General features: G+C 46.7%; 2 protein-coding genes across 2 annotated transcripts in view; one reads left to right on the top strand and one right to left on the bottom strand.

The window, feature by feature from the left end:
• The window catches only part of LOC306982603 (arf-GAP with Rho-GAP domain, ANK repeat and PH domain-containing protein 1), a gene marked incomplete at its 5' end in the record, with an annotated part of 50717 nt that extends 49118 nt beyond the window's left edge, over positions 1–1599 (bottom strand). Inside the window, 3 exons of the mRNA XM_079583071.1 lie at positions 138–250; positions 504–889; positions 1539–1599. Coding sequence (XP_079439197.1) covers positions 138–250; positions 504–889; positions 1539–1599 — 560 coding nt within the window. The remainder of the gene's footprint in view (positions 1–137; positions 251–503; positions 890–1538) is intronic.
• A 7900-nt stretch (positions 1600–9499) lies between these two features.
• The window catches only part of tmprss15 (transmembrane serine protease 15), a gene marked incomplete at both ends in the record, with an annotated part of 34228 nt that continues 19172 nt past the window's right edge, over positions 9500–24555 (top strand). Inside the window, 21 exons of the mRNA XM_079583070.1 lie at positions 9500–9608; positions 9700–9837; positions 9886–10341; positions 10650–10771; positions 10963–11081; positions 11962–12104; positions 13934–14101; positions 14191–14310; positions 14411–14513; positions 14581–14690; positions 14797–14937; positions 16539–16688; positions 16821–16926; positions 17306–17453; positions 20608–20749; positions 21163–21249; positions 21536–21661; positions 22021–22164; positions 22245–22355; positions 24084–24198; positions 24458–24550. Of these exons, the coding sequence (XP_079439196.1) occupies positions 9500–9608; positions 9700–9837; positions 9886–10341; positions 10650–10771; positions 10963–11081; positions 11962–12104; positions 13934–14101; positions 14191–14310; positions 14411–14513; positions 14581–14690; positions 14797–14937; positions 16539–16688; positions 16821–16926; positions 17306–17453; positions 20608–20749; positions 21163–21249; positions 21536–21661; positions 22021–22164; positions 22245–22355; positions 24084–24198; positions 24458–24550 (2951 nt within the window). The remainder of the gene's footprint in view (positions 9609–9699; positions 9838–9885; positions 10342–10649; positions 10772–10962; positions 11082–11961; positions 12105–13933; positions 14102–14190; positions 14311–14410; positions 14514–14580; positions 14691–14796; positions 14938–16538; positions 16689–16820; positions 16927–17305; positions 17454–20607; positions 20750–21162; positions 21250–21535; positions 21662–22020; positions 22165–22244; positions 22356–24083; positions 24199–24457; positions 24551–24555) is intronic.

Below are 24555 nucleotides of genomic sequence, written 5' to 3'. Positions count from 1 at the left end.
GCGTATGTTCCTACAGTGCGAGGTGGTTCCTGTAGGGTGAGGTGTTGGTTCCTACAGTGCGAGGTGGTTCCTGTAGGGTGAGATGTTGGTTCCTACAGTGCGAGGTGGTTCCTGTAGTGTGAGGTGTTAGTTCCTACAATGCGAGGTGGTTCCTGTAGGGGGAGGTGTTGGTTCCTACAAAGCGAGGTGGTTCTTGTAGGGTGAGGTGGTTCCTACAGTGCGAGGTGGTTCCTGTAGGGTGAGGCGTTCCCTTTAAGACAGAAAAACAACACAATAACACAGTCAGTGTTTCTGTGCAGTTCCAGAGGGAATATATTGAATAAAAGTTCCCTATAGACTCACGACCCACTGAAAATGGTTCCATGACCCACTTTAGGGTCCCGACCCCCCGGTTGAGAATCACTAACATTATATATGACCAAGCGGGACATTTTAAAATACTGACACTTTAACAGGGAATAATAAATAATGTTTCTCCTGAGGTTCTGTGCTGAGGGCCGGACGGCGCCCGCCCTGCTGCAGCGTGCGGCGCTGGCGTGTGGCGTTGCTGCGTTGGCGGGTTGGCGTGTGGGCTTGTCGGCGTGTTGGCGTGTGGGCGTGTGGGCGTGTGGGCGTGTGGCGTGTGGCGTTGGTGCGTTGGCGTGTGGCGTTGGCGTGTGGCGTTGGCGTGTGGCGTTGGCGTGTGGCGTTGGCGTGTGGCGTTGGCGTGTTGCCGTGTTGCCGTGTGGGCGTGTGGGCGTGTGGGCGTGTGGGCGTGTGAGCGTGTGAGCGTGTGGGCGTGCGGCGTGTGGCGTTGGCGTGTTGGCGTGTGGGCGTGCGGCGTTGGCATTTCCTCTCAGCGGCTCCACTCGGTCTGGAAACAGCAGGTCCTGAAGTTTGGACTCATCATCTGTCCAATAAAAGTGTCAGAGTTATCAGGGAGTCTCCAAAAACACCTTCCAGATCCACACCTCTGGAAGAACCACATCTGCCCAACAGAGGTCAAAGGTCAGAGACGAGAAACATCTGGGACCAGGTCAGAGACGTGAAACATCTGGGACCAGGTCAGAGACGTGAAACATCTGGGCCTCGTCTTTGTCATTTAAAGTCCCGTCAGCAGAACCTTCAGACTCGTGTCTGTAACTGTTTCAAATGTGTTTAAAGTGTGAAGGACAAAAACAAGCCCAGGTCTTTTAGGTCAATCACAACTTTATCAATGATTTATATTTTCAAAAGAGAAGAGTTTTCAGGCCCGAGCATCATCAGGGCTGGATAAGGGCCTCTTGTAGTCGTATAGCGCACAAAACGAGCGTGAAGCGCTCGCCTCCTCTCAAACACTCACTAACCCACTCCTCTCGTCGGGCACGTTCCGTGCACGTGCACATGTATCAGATGAAAAACATTGTAATTGGACAGACACTCACCCCAAGAACGCGGAGCGCACAGAAAAACGAGCGCGAAGCGCTCCCCTCCTCTCAAACACTCACTAATGCACTCTGCTTGTCGTGCACGTCCCGTGCACATCATGTATAATGCAGAAATCAACATTGTAATTGTACAGAGCGCATAAAAGTCAATGGGCGACAGGTCACTGACGGACTGACCCAGGACCTCTACCATGAGGTAGGAATGCGCGAGCACTTTCCGAAAATATATAGTTTATGGCGCCCGCGTAAGCGGAAACACTGTTCTCGTGTGAGAAAATTATTCTTTCTTTCTTTCTTTCTTTCTTTCTTTCTTTCTTTCTTTCTTTCTTTCTTTCTTTCTTTCTTTCTTTCTTTCTTTCTTTCTTTCTTTCGCGCCGTCGCAATTTTCACCCAGTGAACATCGACGAAAAGTCACAGATTTTGGCCCAAAATTCAAACCCGATCCGACGAAACTTTTGACTATTTCCAAACTTTTAAATAAAAATAATGGTGCGTTAGCGCCACCTCAGTTTTTTTAAACATTGCGAGACACAACGTGGGCAAAAATGAAGTTTGTCGTAGAATCACATAAATCGGTACAGACGTGCATCATCATAAGTTGAGCAAAAAATATTACGGCAACGCCGTCGGCCATATTAGATGTCGGCCATTTTGGATGACAGCCCGCGAAGCGGGAATCTGCCTCTATTTTTCACTTCGTACAAAATCTATCAAAATCTTTAAAACTTTAAAAGTTATCCAAATTATTTTTCTAACTTGTGCGTTTTTTAGGCGGCGAAGCCGCAAATTGGACGAAGTATTTTGCAATTTTTCGCAAACAATAAATGGCTCCCATTCGCACATATGAAGCCTGATTTAGATCATTTTTTTGTCAGGTGTTAAAGTCACAGTCCTGAACACTCTCATTAGGCAAAATTCTAATTTGGCACGATAGCGCCCCCTATAGGAATTATATGGTGAGTACAATTTTTAGTTTTACGAAAATTAAAATAATTTGGCACAAAATTCTATTTAGTCGCTCCGATCAGAAAAGTCAATCACACCTATGCCATATTTTTCACGGTGTTGCCGTAGCGATGACCAGAATGTCCCATTTTATTCTGGAAAAATGTTAAACTCAATAATTCAGCAACATGTGCTTTTTCTATCTCCTCCGAGGAAAACCTGGTGAAGAAGATGTAGAGAAGTGAGAAACCAAAGGCTATCCAAAGAACTTGGACCAACTAAAAGTATTTTCAACCCTAAGTAAAATTTAAAAATATGCTTCAGTTTGCAGATATAGTGTGATACAAATTCATACACCACGCTCCAAATTATTATGCAAATTGTATTTTTGTGTCAAAAAGGTTTAAAAAAAAAAGTTTCAATGAATCTCATGGATGGTCTTGTGTCTTGGGGCTCTATGAATCACTGACATTAATCTCAGAGACCTGGGATGATTAGTTTTCAGGTTAAGCCCAGTTAAGGGAAAAACTACTGAAAAGGATGTTCCGCTTTATTAAGCAGATCATCATTTTCAAGCAATATGGGAAAGAAAAAGGGTCTCTCTGCTGATGAAAAGCGTGAAATAGTTGAATATCTTGGTCTAGGTATGAAAACCTTCGATATTTCATGAAAGATGAAGCGTAATCATCGAACTGATAAGAGATTTGTGGATGATTCAGACACACTCGGGTTTGTGCAGATAAAGGCACAATGAGGACGGTTTCTGCCAGACAAACACATCAGATTATTAGAACAGCAGCTACAAAGCAGCAGACAGGTATTTGAAGCTGCTGGTGCCTCTGGAGTCTCCTGAACAAGTGTAGGACCCTCCAGAGGCTGCAGTTGTGCATAAACCTTCTATCCGGCCTCCACTAAACTGATCATTGAAGCTGAAGCAGAAACGGCTGCAGTGGCTCAGAAATACATGAGGACTCATTTTCAAACAGTCTCGTTCACTGATGAGGCCGTGTAGCCCTGGATGGTCAGATGGATGGAGGAGTGGATGGAGGTGAATGACCACCATGTCCCAACAAGGCTGTGGCGTCAGTAAGGAGGGGGCGGAGTCAGAATCATGGTGAGAGGAGCTGGTCGGTCCACTTTCTTCTATGGTACAAAAAGAACAAGATCCTCTTCATCATGACAACGCACCATGTCCTGCTGTAAAGAAAACCTCTGCATCACTGGCTGCTATGGGCAGAAAAGGAGAGAAACTCATGATGTGGACCCCCTCCTCCCCTGACCTCAACCCTATTGAGAACCTTTGGAGCCTCAACAAAAACTTCTATGAGGGGGGGAGGCAGTTTTCATCCAAACAGCAGCTCTGAGGTTATTCTAACATCCTGCAAAGACATCCAAGCAGAAACTGTCCAAAAACTCACAAGTTTAATGGATTTAAGAATTTTGAAGCTGCTCAAAGAAGGTCCTATGGTAAAATATAACTTGACCTGTTAATATTTTTTTTGATTGAAATATCTTCTGATTTCAGTAAATATGACCTCCTAATGCTACAAACACAACAAATGACCATTTTCAGTTAATTACAAGCTTTAAAATGTATTGAAATGATGAGTTGCAGAATAACTTGGAACAGTGGATTTTGAGGTTTTTACTATAGTTATTTTTGACAAAAATACTGTTTTCATTGGGAGATTTTTTCCACCACATTTAAATGATCCTCGACCAGTGAAAGACCTGAACATGACGCTGACTCACATTTGAGTCGACAATTTAGGAAATCAGAGAAAAAATTAATTTGCATAATAATGTGGAACGCGGTGTCACATTTCTCTGTATAATGTATGAATTAAGAGCAGAGTTCTCAGTATTGTCAAAAAACTGTTTTTTTCTGACAAAAACTTTGTCATATACCGAGAGGGCACATTAGCACATTCCAAAAAAAACATCATGCTGTGGGGGGGGGAGGGGCAGCATCATGCTGTGGGGGAGGGGGAGGGGGGCAAAGACAAACTTTCCCTGACCTCAGTCCAGGTTAAATGTACCAGAGCTGAAAAGGCATAGGCACACAAGGCGGCTCCACATGTGTCTCAGTGACACCAGTTCTGTTTGGAGGAAATGAACCAAAAATCACTAACGATTGTGAAGGAAATCCAAATCGATTGACCCAAAATATACAGTTTAATATTAATGACATGTATGTAAACATATGTACATGTATGTAAACTCATGTACATGTATGTAAACTCATGTACATGTATGTAAACATATGTACATGTATGTAAACTCATGTACATGTATGTAAACTCATGTACATGTATGTAAACTCATGTACATGTATGTAAACACATGTATGTAAACTTATGTACATGTATGTAAACTCATGTACATGTATGTAAACTCATGTACATGTATTTAAACACATGTATGTAAACTCATGTACATGTATGTAAACGTATGTACATGTATGTAAACACATGTATGTAAACGTATGTACATGTATGTAAACACATGTATGTAAACGTATGTACATGTATGTAAACTCATGTAGATGTATGTAAACATATGTACATGTATGTAAACACATGTATGTAAACTCATGTACATGTATGTAAACGTATGTACATGTATGTAAACACATGTATGTAAACGTATGTACATGTATGTAAACACATGTATGTAAACGTATGTACATGTATGTAAACTCATGTAGATGTATGTAAACATATGTACATGTATGTAAACACATGTATGTAAACTCATGTACATGTATGTAAACTTATGTACATATATGTAAACACATGTATGTAAACGTATGTACATGTATGTAAACACATGTATGTAAACGTATGTACATGTATGTAACCTCATGTACATGTATGTAAACACATGTATGTAAACTCATGTACATGTATGTAAACTCATGTACATGTATGTAAACTTATGTACATATATGTAAACACATGTATGTAAACGTATGTACATGTATGTAAACACATGTATGTAAACGTATGTACATGTATGTAAACACATGTATGTAAACGTATGTACATGTATGTAACCTCATGTACATGTATGTAAACACATGTATGTAAACTTATGTACATGTATGTAAACTCATGTACATGTATGTAAACACATGTACATGTATGTAAACATATATACATGTATGTAAACTCATGTACATGTATGTAAACTCATGTATGTAAACTCATGTACATGTATGTAAACTCATGTATGTAAACATATGTACATGTATGTAAACACATGTACATGTATGTAAACACATGTACATGTATGTAAACATATGTACATGTATGTAAACTCATGTATGTAAACGTATGTACATGTATGTAAACGCATGTATGTAAACGTATGTAAATGTATGTAAACACATGTATTTAAACGTATGTACATGTATGTAAACACATGCACATGTAAACATATGTACATGTATGTAAACCTATTTACATGTATGTGAATGTATGTACATGTATGTAAACACATGTATGTAAACTCATGTACATGTATGTAAACTCATGTATATGTATGTAAACGTATGTACATGTATGTAAACTCATGTACATGTATGTAAACTCATGTACATGTATGTAAACTCATGTACATGTATGTAAACGTATGTACATGTATGTAAACACATGTATGTAAACGTATGTACATGTATGTAACCTCATGTACATGTATGTAAACACATGTATGTAAACTCATGTACATGTATGTAAACACATGTATGTAAACTCATGTATGTAAACATATGTACATGTATGTAAACTCATGTATGTAAACATATGTACATGTATGTAAACTCATGTACATGTATGTAAACACATGTACATGTATGTAAACATATGTACATGTATGTAAACTCATGTACATGTATGTAAACTCATGTATGTAAACTCATGTACATGTATGTAAACTCATGTATGTAAACATATGTACATGTATGTAAACACATGTACATGTATGTAAACACATGTATGTAAACGTATGTACATGTATGTAAACACATGCACATGTAAACATATGTACATGTATGTAAACCTATTTACATGTATGTGAATGTATGTACATGTATGTAAACACATGTATGTAAACTCATGTACATGTATGTAAATTCATGTATATGTATGTAAACGTATGTACATGTATGTAAACTCATGTACATGTATGTAAACTCATGTATGTAAACATATGTACATGTACGTAAACTCATGTACATGTATGTAAACTCATGTACATGTATGTAAACTCATGTGTATGTATGTAAACATATGTACATGTATGTAAACTCATGTACATGTATGTAAACTCATTTACATGTATTTTAAACACATGTACATGTATGTAAACGTATGTACATGTATGTAAACTCATGTACATGTATGTAAACTCATGTATGTAAACTCATGTACATGTATGTAAACTCATGTACATGTATGTAAACTCATGTACATGTATGTAAACGTATGTACATGTATGTAAACTCATGTATGTAAACTCATGTACATGTATGTAAACTCATGTATGTAAACATATGTACATGTACGTAAACTCATGTACATGTATGTAAACTCATGTACATGTATGTAAACTCATGTATGTAAACATATGTACATGTACGTAAACTCATGTACATGTATGTAAACTCATGTACATGTATGTAAACTCATGTGTATGTATGTAAACATATGTACATGTATGTAAACTCATGTACATGTATGTAAACTCATTTACATGTATTTTAAACACATGTACATGTATGTAAACGTATGTACATGTATGTAAACTCATGTACATGTATGTAAACTCATGTATGTAAACTCATGTACATGTATGTAAACTCATGTACATGTATGTAAACTCATGTACATGTATGTAAACGTATGTACATGTATGTAAACTCATGTACATGTATGTAAACTCATGTATGTAAACTCATGTACATGTATGTAAACTCATGTATGTAAACATATGTACATGTATGTAAACTCATGTACATGTATGTAAACTCATGTATGTAAACTCATGTACATGTATGTAAACTCATGTACATGTATGTAAACTCATGTACATGTATGTAAACGTATGTAAATGTATGTAAACACATGTACATGTATGTAAACTCATGTACATGTATGTACAGTTCCTCTTGGTGACTCTCAGTGCTGACCTTCGGCCTCTGTGACCTCCGCTCCACACGCGTGTCACATGTTCATTAAAAACACGGCTCCGTGACCTGGCGGCGCCTCCGGGAGGACGTGTTTATGACTTTATGATTGACGGATGTTTGATTTATCACTTTGTGCTGATTGTTGTGATTGTTTTAGGGCCAGTTTCTCGATAACACAGATACGAGTGAGGGATAAAAGCTGAAGGAGCAGAGGGAGCAGTGAGTCTGACGGACGCTCCCTGATCCGCTCCTGAAATACATCGACATATACACTTATATACTTATATACTTGTATAGACTTATATACATATACACATATACACTTATACACTTACACACTTGTACACAGCCGCTCTCCGACCTCCGGGACGCTCACACTCAAACTGCTCCAGGTGAGTTCTGCCGCTCAGCTGTTTGTGTTTGAACAGGGAAACTTTCCATGTGTCCAGATGTGGATTTAAAAAGGACAAATGTCCAGATGTGGATTTAAAAAGGACAAATGTCCAGATGTGGATTTAAAAAGGACAAATGTCCAGATGTGGATTTAAAAAGGACAAATGTCCAGATGTGGATTTAAAAAGGACAGATGTCTTTTCGCTGACGTCATCTTGGTCCGGCAGATGTTCTTAAGCAGCCGATGTCATGTCATGGAACTGTTCTGATCAAACTCATCATAACAACACCTGCCAGTCTGATCATAAGGATTAAGGATGTTTCTAATTACAGTTTGATATTTATATATTTATGCAATATTCTAAAAAATACACGTTTATATTTGGTGAAGTTTTCATTGAAATAGGCTGTAATAGGCTGTGACCTGTAGTTGACCTGTACAGACAGTAGGTGGCGCCTTCCATCATGTTTTGTTCCATGACTGATCCTGTTCTGTTTAAGTTCACCAATGTTTTATGTTAATTATTCCTATTTCCTAATGAGCACATTTTGATCATCAGTAAAAAAAACATCAGAGACACAAACTGCCGTGAACGTTTGGTCAACCGAAAATTAAGCAAATCTGATGGTGAGAAAAAAACAAAATAATATAAACTTTAAATCACAGTTCATGCTGTGAAAGGTCATTCTGCTGTTTCGTAGTGACCCCCAAACTACACAGGAATCTGTTCACCGTAAAGCTCCTGCTACAACCCACAGTAACGCTAACGATGCTAACGATGCTAAAGATGCTAACGATTCCACTGATGCTAACGATGCTAACGATGATAATAATGCTAGGGATTCAACCGATGCTAATGATGCTAACGATGCCAGGGATTCAACCGATGCTAACGATGCTAACGCTGCTAATGATACTAGGAAATCAACCAATGCTAACCATGCTAATGATGCTAACGATTCCACTGATGCTAACAATGCTAATGATAATAATGATTCCACCGATGCTAGCGATGCTAATGATGCTAGGGATTCAACCGATGCTAACGATGCTAATGATGCTAGCGATTCCACTGATGCTAACGATGCTAGCGATGTTAATGATGCTACTGATTCAACCGATGCTAACGATGCTAATGATGCTAATGATGCTAACGATTCCACTGATGCTAACGATGCTAACGATTCCACTGATGCTAACGATGCTAACGATGCTAACGATGCTAACGATGCTAACGATGCCAATGATGCTAACAATGCTAACGATGCTAACGATGCTAACGATGCTAACGATGCTAACGATAACAAGGATGCTAACGATGCTAACGATGCTAACGATGCCAATGATGCTAACGATGCTAACGATGCTAACGATGCTAACGATAAGAAGGATGTTAACGATGCTAACGAAGCTGCCGATGCTACCGATGCTAACTTCGATGCTACCGATGCTAACTCACAGTAAAGTGAAGGCAGCTTCCATAGTGTTTGTCAAAGATCATGAGCCAAAACAAGCGACTCACTGAAGCCTCTGAGATGTTTCTCCAGGAGCCGGATCTCGGCGGAGATGAAGAAGTTCTCGTCTCTGGAGCTGCTCCTCAGCCTCATGGTGGTTCTTCTGCTCATCTGCTCCATCAGCCTGGGGGTCATCAGCTTCCTCTGCATCAATGAGTCAGGTAACATCTGTGAGTCAGGTAACATCTGCATCTGTGAGTCAGGTAAACATCTGCATCAGTGAGTCAGGTAACATCTGCATCTGTGAGTCAGGTAACATCTGTGAGTCAGGTAACATCTGCATCAATGAGTCAGGTAACATCTGCATCTGTGAGTCAGGTAACATCTGCATCAGTGAGTCAGGTAACATCTGCATCAGTGAGTCAGGTAACATCTGCATCAGTGACTCAGGTAACATCTGCATCAGTGAGTCAGGTAACATCTGCATCTGTGAGTCAGGTAACATCTGCATCAGTGAGTCAGGTAACATCTGCATCAGTGACTCAGGTAACATCTGCATCAGTGAGTCAGGTAACATCTGCATCAGTGAGTCAGGTAACATCTGCATCAGTGACTCAGGTAACATCTGCATCAGTGAGTCAGGTAACATCTGCATCAGTGACTCAGGTAACATCTGCATCAGTGAGTCAGGTAACATCTGCATCAGTGACTCAGGTAACATCTGCATCAGTGAGTCAGGTAACATCTGCATCAGTGAGTCAGGTAACATCTGCATCAGTGACTCAGGTAACATCTGCATCAGTGAGTCAGGTAACATCTGCATCAGTGACTCAGGTAACATCTGCATCAGTGAGTCAGGTAACATCTGCATCAGTGACTCAGGTAACATCTGCATCAGTGAGTCAGGTAACATCTGCATCAGTGAGTCAGGTAACATCTGCATCAGTGACTCAGGTAACATCTGCATCAGGTAACTGTTAGATGACTTATTGACCGTTAGGGTTCAGGGTTCGGGTCAGAGTTCAGGGGTCAGGGTCTGGGGTCAGGGTCCGGGTCCGGGTAACACATGTTGTGTATGAGTGTCCTCACTAAGACAGCAGTAAAAGACTGTGTGTTTCAGGAGCAGAGGAGCGGTCCTTCAGTCAGGGGTCAGGGTAGGGTCTCAGGGGTCAGGGTTAGGGTCAGGGTTCAGGGTCAGGGTCAGAGTTCAGGGTTAAGGTCAGAGTTCAGGGCAGACAGCAGTAACAGACTGTGTGTTTCAGGCGCAGAGGAGCAGTCCTTCCTGGCTCAGATGAAGATCTCTGGAGGAGCAGACTTCAGTGAAGACCTCCTGAACTCCAGCTCGGCTCAGTTCAAAGCTCTGGCCTTCGAGCTGCAGAACCTGGTGAGGCTGAGGAACGTTTCTCAAGAACTAACCTACTAACCCGCCTGTCCAGCTTTACCCAAATCTACACAACTGTTGCACCTGCATCCTTTTGTGGTGACTTTTGTGTTGTTGTTTTTTACGCTTATTTGTTGCATTTTCATTCTCGTTTCTTTTGGGTTTTGCTGTGACTTTCACCATCTTTTTTCAAGAAGCTTTTAGATTTGGGTAAAGCCAAGAAGAAAATCCTTGATATGACTACTGGACACTTGACTACTAACCAATACTCGAGTACTGACCTGGATACTCGAGTACTGACCCGGATACTCGAGTACTGACATGGATACTCGAGTACTGACCCGGATACTCGAGTACTGACCCGGATACTCGAGTACTGACATGGATACTCGAGTACTGACCTGGATACTCGAGTACTGACCTGGATACTCGAGTACTGGCCTGGATACTCGAGTACTGACCTGAATACTTGAGTACTGACCCGGATACTTGAGTACTGACCTGAATACTCGAGTACTGGCCTGGATACTCGAGTACTGACCTGAATACTTGAGTACTGACCCGGATACTTGAGTACTGACCCGGATACTTGAGTACTGACCTGGATACTCGAGTACTGACCCGGATACTCGAGTACTGACCTGGATACTCGAGTACTGGCCTGGATACTCGAGTACTGACCTGAATACTTGAGTACATGTAAACTCACTGACCTCCCTCTGACCTCTGACCTCTGACCTGCAGGTAGGCTCCGCCCTCTCTCTGACTGACCTCCGGCTCCAGTTCAGGTCGTGCTCCGTGATTTTCTTCAGGTTTGATTAAAAACACAAACTAAGGCTGAGTCCGAATGTCCACACTATTCACTATATAGTGACTATATAGTGACTATATAGTGACTATATAGTGACTATATACTGACTATATACTGACTATATACTGACTATATAGTCAGTATATAGTCCGACTGACTATATACTGACTATATACTGACTATATAGTCTCTATATAGTCAGTATATAGTCACTATATAGTCAGTATATAGTCCGTATATAGTCCGTATATAGTCCGTATATAGTCAGTATATAGTCCGTATATAGTCAGTATATAGTGAATAGTGTGGACATTCGGACTCAGCCTAAACATCAGTAAAAACAAAAACGAGCCGTTTGTTTTCACGTATTTCCTGTTTTCAGAAAAGGCAGCGTGCTGGTGACCTCTGACCTGCGGTTTCTACTTCCTGTCAGCGCTCGGGAGGCGGAGCTACAGCTGAGGGAGGGGCTTCAGCTGGTTCAAGGCTCGGGATTGGTCATCGACCCGAGCAGCGTCACCGTCACAGGTGAGAGAGAAAAGAGCCCAACACAAGACAACAACACAACAACACAACAACACAACAACACAACAACACAACACACAACAACACAACAACACAACACACAACACACAACACAACAACACAACAACACAACAACACAACACACAACAACACAACAACACAACAACACAACAACACAACAACACAACACACAACAACACAACACACAACACACAACAACACAACAACACAACAACACAACAACACAACAACACAACACACAACACACAACAACAACACAACAACACAACAACACAACAACACAACAACACAACACACAACAACACAACACACAACACACAACAACACAACAACACAACAACACAACAACACAACAACACAACACACAACACACAACAACACAACAACACAACAACACAACAACACAACAACACAACAACACAACACACAACAACACAACACACAACACACAACAACACAACAACACAACAACACAACAACACAACAACACAACACACAACAACACAACACACAACACACAACAACACAACAACACAACAACACAACAACACAACAACACAACACACAACACACAACAACACAACAACACAACACACAACACACAACAACACAACAACACAACACACAACAACACAACAACACAACAACACAACACACAACAACACAACAACACAACACACAACACACAACACACAACAACACAACACACAACACACAACAACACAACAACACAACACACAACAACACAACAACACAACACACAACACACAACACACAACACACAACACACAACAACACAACACACAACACACAACAACACAACAACACAACACACAACAACACAACACACAACACACAACAACACAACAACACAACACACAACACACAACAACACAACAACACAACACACAACAACACAACAACACAACAACACAACACACAACAACACAACAACACAACACACAACACACAACACACAACACACAACACACAACAACACAACACACAACACACAACACACAACACACAACACAACAACACACAACAACACACAACAACACACAACACACAACAACACACAACACACAACACAACAACACACAACAACACACAACACACAACACACAACACAACAACACACAACAACACACAACAACACACAACACACAACAACACACAACACACAACACAACAACACACAACAACACACAACACACAACAACACACAACACACAACACAACAACACACAACAACACACAACACACAACACACAACACAACAACACACAACAACACACAACAACACACAACACACAACAACACACAACACACAACACAACAACACACAACAACACACAACACACAACAACACACAACACACAACACAACAACACACAACAACACACAACAACACACAACAACACAACAACACACAACACACAACAACACAATAACACAACAACACAACAACACAAAACAACAACGCAACAACACAAAACAACAACACAACAACACAACAACACAACAACACAACAACACAACAACACAACAACACAACAAAACAACAACACAAAACAACAACACAACAACACAACACACAACACACAACACACAACATCTCAGTAACAGGGGCTCCTCCTGCTGGCAGCTGGAGGAACAACCATCATATTTAATGATTTAAATAAGAATATTTACTACTTCAGTTACTTCTTTAAAGACTTCAAGGAGAATATTCAAATACTTATATATTAAATACACAAATGCAAATCACTCAAATATGAAAATGAGAATAAAGTGGAAACGTGTTGTAGAAAATGTTCTGACCACACCTGGACCCACACCTGGACCCACACCTGGACCCACACCTGGACCCACATCTGGACCCACACCTGGACCCACCTCCAGCCAAGGCCCGACATCCACGCCGCTGACCACGCCCCTGACCACGCCCCTGACCCCAAACGGGACGTCCTCTCCAGGTCTGTGTCGTGCTTTTCCCAAACATCAGATTTTAATGAATGAATAATGAAGAATTTAGATCTTATTATTATGAAATCATTCTGCTCAGCTTCCTGTCCCGAGGGTCACATGACCTGCTCCGACGGCTCAGCCTGCGTTCTGATTGGACGATTCTGCGACGGGCTCCTCGACTGTCCGGACGGATCTGACGAGGACGGGCGCACATGTGGTAGAAATAAACATGTTTTTCTTTTTTAAATATTATCTCATTTAGATGGTTTTAGTTTTTTGTCTTTACGTTTTCATTCTTCCCCGTTTGTCTCTGTCAGCGACGCCGTGCGACGGTCAGTTCCAGCTTCACGGCCCAAACGGCTCCTTCACTTCCTCTGTGGGCGGGAACTACAGCTCCACTTCCTGTCGCTGGATCCTCAGGTCCGTCACAATAAAAGCTCTTACTTTAGCGTCTGCAGCCGTGTTTTATTTTGGCGGTGTGTTCCAGTGTGGGGCGCGGCCTGTCCGTCAGAGTCGACATCCTGTTTTTCCAGACTGAAGAGGGGCGGGACTTCCTGCGGCTGTATGAGGGGGTGGGGCCAGACCGGAAGCTCACTGGTTCGTGCTCGACTCGAACATGCAGGAAAACAGAGAAACTGTTGGAAAATGTAACTATTGTTGGATTATTCGTCTGCTCTTCTCTGATTGGATGATTCTCTCTCAGCTGAACTCTCAGGCTCCGCCCCTCCAGGAAACGTGTGGCTGCTGAACGACCAATCAACGGCGGAGTTCGTGTCAGATGGCCTGTTTAAGGGGCGGGGCTTCAGAGCCACGTTTAGCGCCGTGAATTTATCAGACGTCAGTGGTAAGCCCCGCCCACTTTAAGCACATGTTATTATGTAAAAAATCATGACAAATGAATGCTAAGCACATGCTAAGTACATGTTTAGCACATGTTAAGCACATGCTAAGTAAATGCTAAAAACATGTTAAGTACATGTTAAGAACATGCTGAGTACATGTTTAGCACATGTTAAGTACATGTTAACAACATGTTAAGCAAATGTTAAGTACATGTTAAGCCCATGTTAAGTACGTGTTAAGAACATGTTAAGAACATGCTAAGAACATGTTAAGTACATGTTAAGCACATGTTAAGCACATGTTAAGTACATGTTAAGCCCATGTTAAGTACGTGTTAAGAACATGTTAAGAACATGCTAAGAACATGTTAAGTACATGTTAAGCACATGTTAAGCACATGTTAAGTACATGTTAAGTACATGTTAAGCACATGTTAAGTACATGTTAAGTACATGTTAAGAACATGTTAAGCACATGTTAAGAACATGTTAAACACATGTTAAAAACATGTTAAGTACATGTTAAGTACATGTTAAGAACATGTTAAACACATGTTAAGTACATGTTAAGCACATGTTAAGCACATGTTAAGCACATGTTAAGCACATGTTAAGTACATGTTAAGTACATGTTAAGTACATGTTAAGTACATGTTAAGCACATGTTAAGCACATGTTAAGTACATGTTAAGCACATGTTAAGTACATGTTAAGCACATGTTAAGTACATGTTAAGCACATGTTAAGAACATGTTAAGCACATGTTAAGTACATGTTAAGCACATGTTAAGTACATGTTAAGTACATCTTAAGCCCATGTTAAGTACATGTTAAGCACATGTTAAGAACATGTTAAGCACATGTTAAGAACATACTAAGCACATGTTAAGAACATACTAAGCACATGTTAAGAACATGCTAAGTAAATGCTAAAAACATGTTAAGAACATTTTAAGAACATGCTGAGTACATGTTTAGCACATGTTAAGTACGTGTTAAGAACATGTTAAGAACATGCTAAGAACATGTTAAGTACATGTTAAGCACATGTTAAGCACATGTTAAGTACATGTTAAGTACATGTTAAGCACATGTTAAGTACATGTTAAGTACATGTTAAGAACATGTTAAGCACATGTTAAGAACATGTCAAACACATGTTAAGCACATGTTAAGTACATGTTAAGTACATGTTAAGCACATGTTAAGTACATGTTAAGTACATGTTAAGAACATGTTAAGCACATATTAAATACATGTTAAGAACATGTTAAGTACATCTTAAGAACAAGCTAAGCAAATGTTAAGCACATGTTAAGTACATGTTAAGAACATGTTAGGTACATGTTAAGTACATGTTAAGTACGTGTTAAGTACATGTTAAGCACACGCTAAGTACGTGTTAAGCACATGTTAAGTACATGTTAAGAACATGTTAAGTACATGTTAAGTACATGTTAAGCACACGCTAAGTACGTGTTAAGCACATGTTAAGCACATGTTAAGTTCATGTTAAGCACATGGTAAGTTCATGTTGAGCACATGGTAAGTTCATGCTACATTCATGCTAAGTACATGCTAAGCACACGTGACTGTCTTGTAGACGAGCAGAGGCTCAGCTGTTCCTTTGAGGATGGCTGGTGTCTCTGGAGACAAGACCCAGACCAGGACCAGGACTGGATCAGGACCAGAGGAGGCACCTTCCCCCCAGAGACCGGCCCCGAGGAGGACCACACCACCGGGACCAGCTCAGGTCAGGACTAACTCTGGACTAACTCTGGACTATCTCAGGTCAGGACTAACTCAGGTCAGGACTAACTCAGGTCTGGACTCACTCAGGTCTGGACTCACTCAGGTCAGGACTAACTCAGGTCTGGTGTTTCAGGGTTTTACGTGTCGACTCCCTTCAGTCCGGGCTCGTGGCTGAAGACTTTCCGGATCCTGAGTCTTCCCCTCAGACCGTCCTCCGGCGCCTCCTGCCTGTCCTTCTGGTAACTGCGCCTCACACCGCACATGTGCCGCTGCCCGACCCCTGCGCCTCACACCGCACATGTGCCGCTGCCCGACCCCTGCGCCTCACACTGCACATGTGCCGCTGCCCGACCCCTGCGCCTCACACTGCACATGTGCCGCTGCCCGACCCCTGCGCCTCACACCGCACATGTGCCGCTGCCCGACCCCTGCGCCTCACACCGCACATGTGCCGCTGCCCGACCCCTGCGCCTCACACTGCACATGTGCCGCTGCCCGACCCCTGCGCCTCACACTGCACATGTGCCGCTGCCCGACCCCTGCGCCTCACACTGCACATGTGCCGCTGCCCGACCCCTGCGCCTCATTGTGTGTTTAGGTACCACATGTGTGTTTCAGGTACCACATGTTCGGAGGCGACGTGTTCGTCCTCAGGGTCCTCGTGCTCCTGGACTCAGAGCGAGTCCTGTTCCAGAGACAGGGCGACTACGGGGACGCCTGGCACCGCGGCCTGGTGGACATTCACGAGAACTACACCCACGGACAGGTGACCACACCCACAGACAGGTGACCACACCCACAGACAGGTGACTACACCCACGGACAGGTGACCACACCCACGGACAGGTGACCACACCCACGGACAGGTGACCACACCCACAGACAGGTGACTACACCCACAGACAGGTGACTACACCCACGGACAGGTGACCACACCCACGGACAGGTGACCACACCCACGGACAGGTGACCACACCCACAGACAGGTGACCACACCCACGGACAGGTGACCACACCCACGGACAGGTGACCACACCCACGGACAGGTGACCACACCCACAGACAGGTGACCACACCCACGGACAGGTGACCACACCCACAGACAGGTGACCACACCCACGGACAGGTGACCACACCCACAGACAGGTGACCACACCCACAGACAGGTGACTACACCCACGGACAGGTGACCACACCCACGGACAGGTGACCACACCCACGGACAGGTGACCACACCCACAGACAGGTGACTACACCCACAGACAGGTGACTACACCCACGGACAGGTGACCACACCCACGGACAGGTGACCACACCCACGGACAGGTGACCACACCCACAGACAGGTGACCACACCCACGGACAGGTGACCACACCCACGGACAGGTGACCACACCCACGGACAGGTGACCACACCCACAGACAGGTGACCACACCCACGGACAGGTGACCACACCCACAGACAGGTGACCACACCCACGGACAGGTGACCACACCCACGGACAGGTGACCACACCCACGGACAGGTGACCACACCCACAGACAGGTGACCACACCCACAGACAGGTGACCACACCCACAGACAGGTGACTACACCCACAGACAGGTGACTACACCCACAGACAGGTGACCACACCCACGGACAGGTGACCACACCCACGGACAGGTGACCACACCCACGGACAGGTGACCACACCCACAGACAGGTGACCACACCCACAGACATGTGACCACACCCACGGACAGGTGACCACACCCACAGACAGGTGACCACACCCACGGACAGGTGACCACACCCACAGACAGGTGACTACACCCACGGACAGGTGACAACAGACAGGTGACCACACCCACGGACAGGTGACCACACCCACAGACAGGTGACTACACCCACAGACAGGTGACCACACCCACAGACAGGTGACTACACCCACAGACAGGTGACTACACCCACAGACAGGTGACTACACCCACGGACAGGTGACAACAGACAGGTGACCACACCCACAGACAGGTGACCACACCCACAGACAGGTGACCACACCCACAGACAGGTGACTACACCCACGGACAGGTGACAACAGACAGGTGACCACACCCACAGACAGGTGACCACACCCACAGACAGGTGACCACACCCACAGACAGGTGACCACACCCACAGACAGGTGACTACACCCACAGACAGGTGACTACACCCACAGACAGGTGACCACACCCACAGACAGGTGACTACACCCACAGACAGGTGACTACACCCACGGAAAGGTGACCACACCCACAGACAGGTGACCACACCCACAGACAGGTGACCACACCCACAGACAGGTGACCACACCCACAGACAGGTGACTACACCCACAGACAGGTGACCACACCCACATTCAGGTGACTACACCCACATTCAGGTGACCACACCCACAGACAGGTGACTACACCCACGGAAAGGTGACCACACCCACAGACAGGTGACCACACCCACAGACAGGTGACCACACCCACAGACAGGTGACTACACCCACGGAAAGGTGACCACACCCACAGACAGGTGACCACACCCACAGACAGGTGACCACACCCACAGACAGGTGACCACACCCACAGACAGGTGACCACACCCACAGACAGGTGACCACACCCACAGACAGGTGACCACACCCACAGACAGGTGACCACACCCACAGACAGGTGACTACACCCACGGAAAGGTGACCACACCCACAGACAGGTGACCACACCCACGGACAGGTGACCACAGACAGGTGACCACACCCACGGAACTACACCCACAGACAGGTGACCACACCCACAGACAGGTGACCACACCCACATTCAGGTGACCACACCCACAGACAGGTGACCACACCCACAGACAGGTGACTACACCCACAGACAGGTGACCACACCCACAGACAGGTGACTACACCCACAGACAGGTGACCACACCCACAGACAGGTGACCACACCCACAGACAGGTGACCACACCCACAGACAGGTGACCACACCCACAGACAGGTGACTACACCCACAGACAGGTGACTATACCCACAGTCAGGTGACCACACCCACAGACAGGTGACCACACCCACAGACAGGTGACTACACCCACAGACAGGTGACCACACCCACGGACAGGTGACTACACCCACAGTCAGGTGACCACACCCACGGACAGGTGACCACACCCACAGACAGGTGACTACACCCACAGACAGGTGACTATACCCACGGACAGGTGACCACACCCACAGACAGGTGACCACACCCACAGACAGGTGACCACACCCACAGACAGGTGACCACACCCACGGACAGGTGACCACGGACAGGTGACCACACCCACGGACAGGTGACCACACCCACGGACAGGTGACCACACCCACAGACAGGTGACCACACCCACGGACAGGTGACCACACCCACAGACAGGTGACCACACCCACAGACAGGTGACCACACCCACGGACAGGTGACCACACCCACGGACAGGTGACCACACCCACAGAACTACACCCACAGACAGGTGACCACACCCACGGACAGGTGACCACACCCACGGACAGGTGACCACACCCACAGACAGGTGACCACACCCACAGACAGGTGACCACACCCACAGACAGGTGACCACACCCACGGACAGGTGACCACACCCACGGAACTACACCCACAGACAGGTGACCACACCCACGGACAGGTGACCACACCCACAGACAGGTGACCACACCCACAGACAGGTGACCACACCCACAGACAGGTGACCACACCCACAGACAGGTGACCACACCCACAGACAGGTGACCACACCCACAGACAGGTGACCACACCCACAGACAGGTGACTACTACACACAGGTGACTACACACAGGTGACCACACCCCTGTTTCCATGGCGATGTCACTAACGGCCTCTGCTGCAGATCGTGTTCGAGGCTCAGGAAAAAGGCGGGATGTTGAACGACATCGCTCTCGATGACATCACTCTGACGCCTCTGCCCTGTGGCCCCGCCCCCCCAGAGCCCACCAACGTCCCGCCCCCAACCACGCGCCCTCCCATCCCAGGTAAGACACTCCCATCCCAGGTAAGACACGCCCATCCCAGGTAAGACACGCCCATCCCAGGTAAGACACGCCCATCCCAGGTAAGACACTCCCATCCCAGGTAAGACACGCCCATCCCAGGTAAGACACGCTCATCCCAGGCAAGACACTCCCATCCCAGGTAAGACACGCCCATCCCAGGTAAGACACTCCCATCCCAGGTAAGACACGCCCATCCCAGGTAAGACACGCCCATCCCAGGCAAGACACTCCCATCCCAGGTAAGACACTCCCATCCCAGGTAAGACACTCCCATCCCAGGTAAGACACGCCCATCCCAGGTAAGACACGCCCATCCCAGGTAAGACACGCCCCCCTAAGGTCACGCCGGCTCCTCCCCGGTGTCGTCTGATTGGTCGATCGTTGTCTTTCAGCCGACTGTGGAGGACCCTTTGATTTGTTCCACAGCGCCACCTTCAGCTCGCCAGGATACCCCGATTACTACGGCAACAGGGCCAACTGTGAGTGTTTAAAGAGTTACCATTCTGATGTTCCTCTGTCTGAATGATGTTCCTCTGTCTGAATGATGTTCCTCCGTCTGAATGATGTTCTTCTGTCTGAATGATGTTCCTCTGTCTGAGTGATGTTCCTCCGTCTGAATGATGTTCCTCTGTTCCTCTGTCTGAATGATGTTCCTCTGTCTGAATGATGTTCCTCTGTCTGAATGATGTTCCTCCGTCTGAATGATTTTCCTCTGTCTGAATGATGTTCTTCTGTCTGAATGATGATCTTCTGTTCCCCCGTCAGGTCTGTGGAGGCTTCACGCTGACGTTGGGAAGAACCTTCAGCTCCACTTCCTAGACTTCGATCTGGAATCTTCCTACGACACTTTGGAGATCAGAGACGGACCAGAGCCAGACTCCACTCTGCTGGGTCAGTGTGTCACAGGTTCAGAGTCTGAGGACTAGGACCTCAGGAGGGTCAGAGTCTGAGGAGGAGCTGGACCTCAGGAGGGTCAGAGTCTGAGGAGGAGCTGGACCTCAGGAGGGTCAGAGTCTGAGGAGGAGCTGGACCTCAGGAGGGTCAGAGTCTGAGGAGGAGCTGGACCTCAGGAGGGTCAGAGTCTGAGGAGGAGGAGCTGGACCTCAGGAGGGTCAGAGTCTGAGGAGGAGGAGCTGGACCTCAGGAGGGTCAGAGTCTGAGGAGGAGCTGGACCTCAGGAGGGTCAGAGTCTGAGGAGGATTCTGGACCTCAGGAGGGTCAGAGGTTCTAACATTGTCTTTGTTCCTCAGGCGTTTTCACGGGAAACAAAGGTCCCGCCCACGACTTCTTCTCATCCACCAATCAGATTTCTCTCTGGTTCCTGACGGACGCCTCCACCTCTTGGCGAGGCTTCAAGGCCAACTTCACCTCAGGGGTCAATCTGGGGTCACCAGGTCAGAGCCCACACCAGTCCGGGTCAGGGGTCAGGGTCTGAGTCAGGGGTCAGGGGTCACATGTCTGAATGTTGTTGCAGAGCCGTGCTCAGACCTGCAGCTCCAGTGCGGCTCCGGACTCTGCGTTTCCTCCAGCGCCGAGTGTGACGGACGACTGGACTGTCCTGACGGAGCCGACGAGGACCAGTGTGGTGAGTACGACTGGACCGGGGAGTTTAAACACCCCGACCGCCACGCGATGTTGCAGAGACGTGTCAGCCAAGACAGTCCTACAACATCCAGAGACTTAAGGTACTCAGGGCGAATCTCATCCACCCCCGGAGCCACCGAGGAGCTTTCTCACCACCTCGGTGACTTCAGCCCCGATGATGGGCGAGCCCACCTCCGAGTCCTCAGCCTCTGCTTCCTCATTGGAAGACGTGACGACGGGGTTGAGGAGGTCCTCGAAGTCCTCCTTCCACCGCCCGACGACATCCCCAGTCGAGGTCAGCAGCCCCCCTCCCGCACTGTAAACAGTGTTGGTGAAGCACTGCTTCCCCCTCCTGAGGCGCCGGATGGTTTGCCAGAATCTCTTCGAGGCCGACCGATAGTCTTCCTCCATGGCCTCCCCGAACTCCTCCCAGACCCGAGTTTTAGCCTCCGCGACCGCTCGAGCTGCAGCACGCTTGGCCTGCCGGTACCTCTCAGCTGCCTCAGGAGTCCCACAAGCCAACAAGGCCAGGTAGGACTCCTTCTTCAGCTTGACGGCATCCCTTACTTCCGGGCGCCACCACCGGGTTCGGGGATTGCCGCCGCGACAGGCACCAGAGACCTTACGGCCACAACTACGAGCAGCCGCATCAACAATGGAGGAGGAGAACAGAGTCCACTCTGACTCCATGTCCCCCGCCTCCCCCGGAATCAGGGTGAAGCTCTTCCGGAGGTGGGAGTTGAAGACCCCACTGACAGAGGGATCCACCAGACGTTCCCAGCAGACCCTCACAACACGCTTGGGCCTGCCAGGTCTGACCGGCTTCCTCCCCTGCCAGCGGATCCAGCTCACCACCAGGTGGTGATCGGTTGACAGCTCCGCCCCTCTCTTCACCCGAGTGTCCGAGACACGCGGCCGGAGGTCAGACGACACAACTACAAAGTCGATCATCGACCTCCTGCCTAGGGCGTCCTGGTGCCACGTGCACTTATGGACACCCTTGTGCTCGAACATGGTGTTCGTTATGGACAAACTGTGACTAGCACAGAAGTCCAATAACAGAACACCACTCGGGTTCAGATCGGGGAGGCCGTTCTTCCCAATCACTCCCTCCCAGGTCTCACTGTCGTTACCCACGTGGGCGTTGAAGTCCCCCAGCAGAACAATGGAGTCCCCAGTCGGAGCACTATCTAGTACCCCTCCCAGGGACTCCAAGAAGGCCGGGTACTCTGCACCGATGTTGGGCCCGTAGGCCGAGACAACGGTGAGAGACCTGTCCCCGACCTGGAGGCGTAGGGACGCGACCCTCTCGTCCACCGGGCTGAACTCCAACACGTGTGGACCAGGTCATCGAGGCAACTGCCTCTGACTGCCCCCCAGTCCCTGCACCGACCCCTACGGATCCCTCTGCGGGTGGTGGGTCCACAGGAGGGCGGGCCCAGGTCGTCTCTACGGGCTGTGCCCGGCCGGACCCCGTGGGCAGAGACCCGGCCACCAGACGCTCGCGTTCGGGCCCCGGCAACACCATAAATATATATATACCACGTATCGGTCCTTATATATTGTACGTCCATAAGAGTCTTCTGAGCTGCTCTTCGTCTGACCCATCACCTCGGACCTGTTTAACATGGGAGACCCTACAGGGGCATAAAGCCCCCGACAACAGAGCTCCTCAGGAGATGTGTTGGAGTCCAGGAGTACGTGATGGTTAAACCTGTTCCTGTTTCAGTTTTCTTGGACTCGGATCGGCTCCAGATGCAGATCGTCTCCTCAAACTTCTCTGTCTGCTCCTCCCACTGGACACGCCCCCTGTCGGACTTCACCTGCCGTTACCTGGGATACAGGTGAGAGGGCGGGGCCTAGGAGAGATGTGAGAGGGCGGGGCCTAGGAGACAGGTGAGAGGGCGGGGCCTAGGAGAGATGTGAGAGGGCAGGGCCTAGGAGACAGGTGAGAGGGCGGGGGCTAGGAGACAGGTGAGAAGGCGGGGCCAAGGAGACAGGTGAGAGGGCGAGGCCTAGGAGACATCTGAGAGGGCGGGGCTTAGGAGACAGGTGAGAGGGCGGGGCCTCTGTTCCTCCTAAATGTGGCTGTTTCTGCTGCAGGTCCGGAAACTGGACGACGGTTTCCTCTGAGCCTGAGGACGCACCGTTCATTTCTGTCTCTGTGTCGAACGACAGCATCGTCACCAGCCCAGAGTAAG

This window comes from Gobius niger, assembly GCF_951799975.1.
Source record: "Gobius niger genome assembly, contig: SCAFFOLD_31, whole genome shotgun sequence".
NCBI classification, from domain to species: Eukaryota; Metazoa; Chordata; class Actinopteri; order Gobiiformes; family Gobiidae; genus Gobius; species Gobius niger.
This window is presented reverse-complemented; position numbering and strand designations above follow the sequence as displayed.